Source organism: Emys orbicularis, chromosome 7 (assembly GCF_028017835.1).
Source record: "Emys orbicularis isolate rEmyOrb1 chromosome 7, rEmyOrb1.hap1, whole genome shotgun sequence".
Classification (NCBI taxonomy): Eukaryota; Metazoa; Chordata; order Testudines; family Emydidae; genus Emys; species Emys orbicularis.
Window position 1 is genome coordinate 25,720,001 of NC_088689.1, and position 10,000 is coordinate 25,730,000.

Below are 10,000 nucleotides of genomic sequence, written 5' to 3' on the forward strand. Positions count from 1 at the left end.
TTAACTTTAGTTTTGTTTAATTTTTGTCAGAATGAAATTTCTCATTAATTTATGTACAACAGATATTAATAAATTTGTTCATGTAGTGATGTGACTTCAATTTCTCAGTTCATTAATTTCAACAATATTAATTTATTTCAGATTAATCATTACAACTTTATGGTTTGGAAGACTTGTGTATGTACACATTTCTTATGTAATATAATCTTTTAAAATGATTATCATCACAGTGTAAAAGAGTGAAATTGTTGTAACTATATGATTTGAGCTCCAAGCAATTTTGGTTTGATGTACTCTGAAGGCAACTGTACTAGTTTATCTTATAAACTCAAGCGCCTTTAAAACTCTGGACTACATCTTAAGAGCTACATTTTATAAATAGATATTAAATTTAGATTCTTTGTTTTTCCCAGTTAGATTTATGAAACAAGTCTCAACATGAAAAAGTTTTTTTTTAAAACTTGTTCATCTAGTATGTAAAAACTGGACTCCAAAAGATGCCATATCATATTAGCTTAATATAACAATGTAAGGATTTGAGTAATATAAAAATATGTATGCTGGCAGAGAACATTTCCATGGAAATCATCTATATTCTATATATAAAGTTTCCATTAAATATGCTGCACTCCATAGTTGTATTAGGCTGGGTTAGGCAAACATGCAGGTAGAAGCAAAGTATGTGTCTGTCTTGTACATGGAAAAGCTAGTCACAGGTTTACAGCTGAATTTACACGCCAGATTCTCTTGCGTTCTGGGCCCTTATGCCATGCTGACAACAAAAAGGTCTTGGATGGTAGCCAGATCTTGCCAGGTGTGAATGCCCCTGGTGAGGCAGAGCTTTCAGTTGGTGTAGAGCTGGCACAGCTAACCCATGTCACATCTCTATGCTGCCCCAGGGCAGGAGGCAGGTAGGGGACTTGGTCAGAGTGTAGCATGCTTCATTTTCTCCAGTTGACATACGGTCTCCTTGGGAATCACTGTCAGCTCACATAGGTTAGAACAGCCTAGGGCCAGAACCATCACAGACTGGCCCAGAGAATCTGGTAGTTGAGAGCCATCCTTCTCTTCTGTGCCGAATAGGTTTCAACGTAGGAGAGAATCTGGGCCTATATATATTCAGAATCATTAAGGAGATGCCATCTTGTTCTGTCTCAAGGTGATACTGAAGAAGCAACAAGAAAGTACTGCCAAGTCATATGTCCTCCATTGGTCCTTGACTCTACCTGTTTCTCTCGTCCAAAATAGAATTCTGAAAAGTATAATTTAACAGGGGAAATCCAATTTTTTTTCAGAAGTTGTGTGCATAAATATATTAGTAATGAACACAACAAACTGATACTAATTTTTGTAACTCCTAACTATGTGCAAGTATAGGTCATACAGTGCAGGAATTTGGGTTATCTACTGCATAATTGCATTTTCTGGAAAAATTCTACATTGTTTCTTTTTTAACAAAAAATATTGTTAAATGTGATGACTTTTTTTGTCACACTTAGAGGTTTTAGTCAGCTGTGGCCTTCTGGTGCATAATTAAACTAATACTATTTGTGCACAGAATAAAATTGGTTACCTTTACATTTCCCTCAATATACTCCCCAAAGAGTGAATTCTCTCAGCGTTGTACTATCAAGCTGCTGGTCATACAAACTGAGATCAAATCTCTTTCCAAAGAAGAATTTACTTAGTCCTTTCAGCAAGGAGCTTATGATTTGTCTTTTTGTTGTGTATTTGTACAGCACCTAGCAGTCCTGGTTCATGACTATGGCTCCTAGGTGCTATGGTAATGTAAGTAATAAATAATAGTAATTTTCTTCACCAGGCGAATAATAATTCTAATTTTAAAAAGAATATTGAATATGTTTTGCTCTGCATTGCAATCATATATTAAACCAGTGTGAAATATCTTTCACCATCTACAAACTATAAATTATATTAGAAAATCAAGTCTTAAATACATTTTGCATTTCTGAGTCCACAGCTGGCCAGAGCTTTCTTGCTAAAAAATAATATGCAGCACCATAAATAGGTATTGTGCTTATTGGGGGAGGGGGAGGGGAGGCTTCTGCCCCAAAGAACTTACAATCTAAAGCTCTGATCTTGCAAAGACTTATGTACTTGCTTAAATGTTACGAACGTAAGTTGTCCCACTGAAGTCATACAAAGTTGACAGGATTACTCACATGACTAAAATGAAGCATGTACAGAAATGTGTGTAGGATCAGGGCCCAGGGCCCCAATCTTATAGACCCTTACTCACATGAGTAGTCCTTACTCATACTAGTAGTCCAATTGAGGTTAAACAAACAACTTACTCTGAGAGTAACAGTTTATAGAATCTGGTCCTAAATAAGATGTAACTTGGCAGATGATGTATGCAAGCACTGGGGAAAGTGGAATGGAAATAAGAGTGACCATTAAAAGGCAAAGGAGCTTGGAGCAGCCCTAACGATGCTTATGTTGGGGGCTGAAACTTCACCTGGATATGGGGAGAAGAAAGATGGTTTTAAACCATTTTGTCTCTCCCTCCAAGTCATTACAGATGTGCCGAGCAAAGTATTATTTTCTCACATTCAGCCAAATCCAGTAATTGGTTTGCCTAACAGCAAGGGCCACAATAAACCCCAGTGAACCTTACAATGCCATTACTCATTTGTACTAAGGGCTGTATTGTGTGGGATATTGCAGGGCTTAATTCTGTGACCTCTTCTGTTCAATGTGTGTACAAGGCCTCAAGGGGAGGCCATGAGACAATTTGTGTTACAATGACGTTGGTATGCTGGTGACCTTTTACACTACCTCTCAGACTTCTTTGGACCTGGACAGTACAATCAATCAGGTTTGCTAGCATTGGATGAGAGCAAGCGGGTTGAGTCTTAAGCCAGACAAGAGGCTATGCAGGGAGAAACAAACATGACAAACAGTGATATCTGCCCCTTTAACTAAAGGGGCGTATCGCCTTTTATAATTCAGGTCCAAAATCTTTTAGACCCCTGGCTGCTTCTGGATCTTCAGATAAACAGCAGTGAACAAGAGTTCTTATTTCTGTCTTTTCTTGACTAAATAGGTGTGACCATTCCTAATGATGCAGAGATGTCAACCATTATTTATGCTTCTTTCACCTCCAGATTCGATGATATAAGCACACTCCATATAGGGCTTGAAGATCACTCCAGAACTTCAACTGCTGCAAATGGCAGTTGCCCAATTTCTTATTTTATTTCAGTTTATAAAATCTGCTGATCAGAAAACTCTCTAGTTGTGTGTAAGACACTTATTAACACACTTCAGAAATTGACTCAGTGTCAATAAATGACTATTTGAAAAAAGGAGAAATCCTCCAAATAACCCTTCATGCAAAAGCCCTTGTGGTGTTTGATTAGGGAAGCACATATGACAGTTCAGAAAGTGCACTCGCTTCCCATTCATTTTTGGTACATTTCAATTCGAGGTGTTGATTTTGAACTGTAAGTGTCTCTATAGTTTGTATGCTGGATATTGTACGGACCCCCTCTTTATTTGTGTGTTTATGTCAAGCTAGGACCCATAAACCGAAAGTCCTTAAAGTCTTGGGGTAGGAGTAGGACATTCACATTGGATGCAGAGTGATCTCACAATGCCTATGCACTTCTTAAATCCTGCTTAAGCCCTCAAAATAGGGCTTATGTGGGATGTAAATGGTTCATGGACCTTGACTGGCTCCCTGGAGTGGGGTGAATTTCACACCCATGCGTTTTTAGCCTTCACCTCAGGAGTTTGCTTCTCTCTTTGGTTTGACAAAACCAGAATATGTTGCTGCCAGACATATGTAGTTTCTTGGGGCCAGATTTTTTAAATTATTTAGGTGCCTAAAAATAAAGATAGGTGTCTAGTGGAAGTTAGGCGCCTAACTTGTTTAGAGCTTTTGGAAATTCCACTAGATGCTTATCTATATTTTTAGTTGCTTAAATACCTTTGAAAATCCAGTCTCTGAGGGTTGGGTTGTTTTTTGTTGGTTTTTTTTGGATGGGGAGTGTTCAGTGGGGAGGCTCTCTTATTGTCATTATGTACATTTCGATCATTTTAGTAGGCATTTTCAGTTTATTTTATTATCCGGCTAAATGGATGTTGACAGACTCATGTGGAAAAATATATAAATAAATACTGCATACAAGATAGCTGCCCAAATATAATATACTGTGTTTTCTGTGTATCTTAATTTATTTTCATTTGATTCTTAAATTTTACTTAGGCATATGGAATGGTGGTGGGGGTTTTTTTGTTTGTTTTTTTGGTTTTTTTTGGATGATCTTATAAGTGGATGGCACTTTACAAGAATATGGGTTCTACCTGGCATAGTTTTTTGATTTACTTTTGACACAGTAAAGATTTACTATGCCATTAATTGTTAGTCTAACTGTTGTTCTTTTAGGCAGTCCTACAATCAGATCTTTATAACTGAACCCTTAGGCCTGCCTGGATCCAACTGCAGGTCAGCACTTAGATTGTCTGCTCTTTGGCGCAGGGATGGTGGCCAAGATTTTCAGAAATCACTAGTGATTTAGGTGCCTCGATTTTGGGAGTGCCCAACTTGAAACCCGAAGAGTCTTGATTTTCAGTGAGCACATTTGCAAATTGGCCCCATTGAAATGTGTCAAGTTGGACACCCAAAAATTAAGGAATGCAGAATCACTAATCACTTTTGAAAACCATGGCCTGTGTCTTCATCTGTGTTTGGAAAGTGTCTGGTATACTGTGGGCACTAATGCAATGTAAACAATAATGTTGTAAATTTTTATGGGGAAATGTGGGTCTAAACCTAGGAGGTTTCAGTGCCTGCAATCCCATCTGACTTCAGCGGGAGGTGAAGTGTTTCAATTCAGCACAGAGACTTGTGGGAAGGATAGCTCAGTGGTTTGAGCATTGGCCTGCTAAACCCAGGGTTGTGAGTTCAATCCTTGAGGAGGCCATTTGGGGCAAAAATCTGTCTGGGGATTGGCCCTGCTTTGAGCAGGGGGGTGGACTAGATGACCTCCTGAGGTCCCTTCCAACCCTGATATTCTATGATTGGGCCTTATATTTGAAACAGTTAGACAACTAACCCTTTTGAACTGTTCAAATTAATCAGGCATTACTTATCATCCATACTTTGAGAAATGTCATAAAAAGGGAAAGCCCTTTGTGGATGTTCTTATTCCTCTTATAAATTTGCATTGCACCATAATTCTGCCCCAATGCCATTAGGTGACCAAGTGAATTCTGCAACTGATTTATAAAAATACCCATGATAATGCCCATACAAAATCACACAAACAAAAAAGCAGAAGCTTAGAGTTACCTGTTTTAATTAAAACCTTTCATTTTTCACATAGGCCCAAATCCTGTATCTAGTTTAACATGGCAATAATGGGCCCATAAAGCCCAACAAGACATGCAAATTGGTTAAATCTGGTTAGTCAATACCAGGGAAGGTCAGCCCATTGAGCAACAGTTTCAACCAGTTTCCATTTTTTGACATATATTAAAATAACAATTACATCATGCGTACAAATAGGGGAAAATATATTATTCTGTAATACTACAGTTAAAAATGTTCATCAAAAATGTATGCAGAGAATGTATAAAGAAATGCAAGGAGTGTACATGATCTGTAAGGAGCATTCAGAGACGTGTGTTTAGTTTAACGTTTAATTTATTTAACCTAAAGGGAAAATGCCAGGAAAGCAGCTACTATATCCTTTAACGCAAGAATTAAAATCAAACTAGGATTTGCTTCACATTTTAGCATATTTTTGTGCTATTGTTTTTAGTATGACATTCTTGCATTTATATTGCAGAACCAGAAAACTAAGACTGTTGTCCTTTCTAATTTCAGTTTAGGTCAAAAGGCACTGCTCTCCAAAAAGACATGATTATAGAGTTTTAGTGTATGCACTAAAAAGCCTGCAATACACAAAAAAATGAGAGATCCAGCTCACCTTGAAGTCCATTTCCATTTGCACTGGTGCAAGATGGTGGAGGAGAGGCTTGGGGCCTGACAACTGGAGCAAAGGCGCTCTTTTGTTTCACTGCAGAGATGACATTGGCAGGTGAGAATGAGAAAATGCCGTGTGTACTGCTACAGTTTGAAGGGAGGGTGACCGAAGAGGCTGCCATTGTAGGGCTTGACGGCACTACTGCAATAAAGCAAAAATAATCAGGACTCAGATTGAGGTTTTTCATGGCAAACATGGAGAAAGAGAGTGATAGGGCCTTGCCTCTTAAAATATTGGGAAAATATATATATATATATAATATATAAAAATAAAAATAATGAAATGCCTTGGCTTGGCCACTCTCTGGATAACAGGCAAACTCTTTTGTGTTGGACTTTTGTTACAAATTGTGCAGTCCGATTTTTTGTCTCTGAGATCGTATTATGGCAAATAAAGATCAATTTACTATATTCATTTTTACGTCCAGCCTCCAGAGTCACCCCTCCTTTTATCCAGTAGCTCACATTATAAAAATCAAAACAATGCAAGTATCTGATTTTGTAATAAACATGAATCTATATGATGATGTGTTACCAAAAATAGACACTTACTGCCATAAGGAGAGTTAGCTGAGGAGCCATTAAGAAATCCAGGGGAACCTGGTACACCTAGATTGGGCATGCCGGCATTGCCATATCCATTCATGCTATTGCTGACTGTGTTGTAATTGGACTGCTGAGGAGTACTGCTTGGAACATATCCTCGCGGGGAAACACTGCTTGTGTTGCGACTGTAACCTACTGTGTTAGAAAACCCCCCACCCCGAAAAAAATAATGTTATTATTTATAATATAAACTTAGAGGGCTGGGGGGGTTTCCTCATGCATCGTATATTACAGAGTTTTAATTGATTGCACAGCTTTGCTCTAAGTTGTCTGCTACTGCCCTATCAACTCTTGCAGTTTAAGATAACCTTATCATGCCAACCTTACTTAAATCATCTGCGAGCACTCTATGTTGTCTCTCCTCCTAGCATAGACAGCCAACAAAAGCTCTCTTCGATCCAAGCGTGTCAGTTTCCTTCACATTTGTCTTTAGTAGCAATTATCAACAGGCTTGATTCCTGGTTTGTACCAACATACTGGATGAACTTTCAGCCTCTCCAGACCTTCAAATGCCATAGCTGACAGGAAAAAACTTGTTTGTTGCAGTGATTTAACTTTAAAAGGCTGTTTTGGGGTCTTCATTTTTATGATTGATATTTTTATACTAACAATAAGCTAGTACTTTCATAAAGGTGCATGTTTCTGTGAAAACTAACCCGGAATCAAGGTGGAGAATGTTTACGAGATTTATAGCTTGAAAGTGGATTAAAAGACACATTCTTTTGTAAGAGGAGACAAAGCAGAATTGGGATTTCAAACCATAGAAGATTAGCATGAATTTATTCTCATCTGTGCAATCAATTTATAATTATGTTGTAAGCAAAAATATATGGTTTTGTACATACCTAGGAAGCTGTTTTTACTCCTTTCATTAGTATAAAACTTAATTTAAAATGCAGTTTGCTATATGTATGTTAAGTTAGAAAATTTTAAATTAAGTTACAAGGATTGTATTTTTATATATGACATACCTACATTTGTATAAAATGTGCTTACATTTATAAAAATATCTAAAAATATCAGTGTGGGCAAATTAGATTTGTCTGTGTAAATGTTCAATAAACATGTGGAGGATATCCAGACATAGTTGCTCTGTAATATAAATATATTATGTGTATATATACACATTTCAAATCTAATGTTAATAAAGTGCTGTCATATATTTCTGCATTTTGCATAAATCTTTTCATTGGAGATGCTTCATGATAAAAGAAAACCAAAGAAAGGGAAGAATTAAGTGTTATCTGGAATTTAAAGACTTCACTCCATTACATGATCAAAGATAGGACTAAAGGGAGGAGGAGGAGGAGAAAGACAGCATTGTGATGGCATCAGCCAGTACTGTATTAATAGACGTTGTCTAAGAACGGTCAACAACATGAAGGATTAACTCTTGAAACCCCACATACCTTGGTCATTAGCTTGTGATGTTTCTGAAACATTAACTGCTAGCTGGCTGCTAAATGAGTTCACTCCCATCATGCCAGTGTGAGCTGGAGTGTTGGCAAGAGTAGGAATCTGGTTGTGATTGCGTGGCACACTGTATAATGCTTCAGCAATGTCAGCTGCTCGTTTCAGGATTATTTCCTACAAAGCAGTAAAAGAATTAATTGCTAACATGTAGCGTACTTGTTTATGTTACCAGATACCCTATGAAATGCCCTAATTTGGAATAACATTATCATTAATGGTAGAGATTATGGTAAGATTATGGTGGATGTGGGGATTTAATATTTGTTTCTGTGGCTGTGATTGAACTTTTTATTCTTCCTCCTGGTTACTGAAGTTATGTACACTTTCCTGTCAGCATAAACAATATAAAGCAGTGAAGAAGTTAACATAAAATATTGGTCTAGTGCTGTTACTCATGTGAAAATTGTAAAAATATACTTTATTTGGAGACTGCAGCAATGTTTTTCCATTAGTTTGCAAAATACAGTATGTTTTATCTGCTCTGTTTAGCAGATTTACTTAGGATTTCCCATTAGTCACTGTATATTTTGGACCAAGTTCAAGGTTATTCTCTTGTCTTAATGATTGCTTATGTTTTTGGCACTTTACACTTAATTGTCATTTCTGATAGGAAAACTAGCTATACGAAGAAAATGCGAAGATGAAGCATTTCCCTTGGAGCACTGCATCGTATCAGACTGCCCTCAAGGTGGCTGGCACATCTACACTGTGTACAAAAAGAATGTGTTGATATTTTGCCAACTTTGCAAATACAAGGTACTGATTTACATATGTATGCATGTATATGAAAAAAGCACTGGTGACCTACCTGGTTGTTGTGGGGCATTCCATATAGGGCTTCAACAAGGTCAGCTGCTCTTTTAAGTAATACTTCCTACAGAAACAAAGCAAACTACTTTATATTTTTCAAAAAATAACCGTTATTTAAAAACAAAAACCAACTAGAAAAGATAAATAATGTTACAAAGTTACAGGGGGACTGTATAAGGAACTGATAAACTGGGCAACATATATCACACAATATCCTGATGCTATTGTTATATTTAATGGTGGTATTACAAAGATAGGAAGGTATTTTGTTTTGGAGGAAAATATTGTTTGTGGTTTCAAATCAAAGTTAGCTATGAGCCTAAAAATAATATTGCATTTTACATCCAGCTGTTCAATTATGATTGACTAGAAAAGGTGTTTGCTGCTGTAGCATGTAGCTCCAGTGCTGAATTAGTGAAATCAGTGCTTGAGGTTTAATGATGTAGTCTTATGGGTATTAAACAAACAAACACATGGTAGAGATATGAAAGGCACAGGCATCACATTTGGCTGTTAATTCCTAGCACTTTAGTGGTGAAGAACAATAAGTAATTTTCCATATCTTAATTAAACTGGCAGAGTCCTTAAAGACAACATCTCACCCCTAATTCATGCCCCAAATTTGCAAGTGAGTTCAATGCTTATTCCTCTTTATTTTGAACAATAAAGTGAATTAACTTGGGTTAATCTAGTTCTTTCATAATGACATTAAGAAATTTTTCAATTAACCTCTTTGACTGCATGTTGTAAAGGACTTCATAAATGACTTCACATTCAGAGAGTGTTGAGTACTTGTGCCTGGGGGCATGGATGCACTGAATTTTGTCTTATCCCTGTCTGCATGCCTACCTCCAGTTTTACGATTGCGAGGATTAGTCCATCGTTTAGTTAATTTTAAATACAAATGGATTTAAATTTTTATATTTTACCTTCAGCTGTAATAAAATGTAGCTAGAATTTTTGAGAAGAGGATCTACCCAACATGATTTGACTGTCTTGGGTATTGATTTAAGATTTCTTCAAACTCATTTGAGCTCTTTGAAAGTGAGCATTTCTGTGAACTAAGATTCAAACCAATATGCAACTAAACAAACTGAA

General features: G+C 36.9%; 1 protein-coding gene across 11 annotated transcripts in view; it reads right to left on the reverse strand.

Annotated features, from left to right (window-relative positions):
- The window catches only part of EBF3 (EBF transcription factor 3), a 131,368-nt gene that overhangs the window by 940 nt on the left and 120,428 nt on the right, over positions 1-10,000 (reverse strand). For 5 of the 11 annotated variants that reach the window (XM_065408697.1, XM_065408696.1, XM_065408695.1 and 2 more), the window contains 4 exons: positions 8,901-8,966; positions 8,029-8,206; positions 6,566-6,751; positions 5,958-6,155 (listed from right to left, as the gene is read on the reverse strand). In XM_065408697.1, coding sequence (XP_065264769.1) covers positions 5,958-6,155; positions 6,566-6,751; positions 8,029-8,206; positions 8,901-8,966 — 628 coding nt within the window. Of the gene's footprint in view, positions 1-1,154; positions 1,253-5,957; positions 6,156-6,565; positions 6,755-8,028; positions 8,207-8,900; positions 8,967-10,000 lie in introns of those variants that run through there. The other 6 variants (XM_065408699.1, XM_065408698.1, XM_065408702.1 and 3 more) reach the window with 4 other exon arrangements.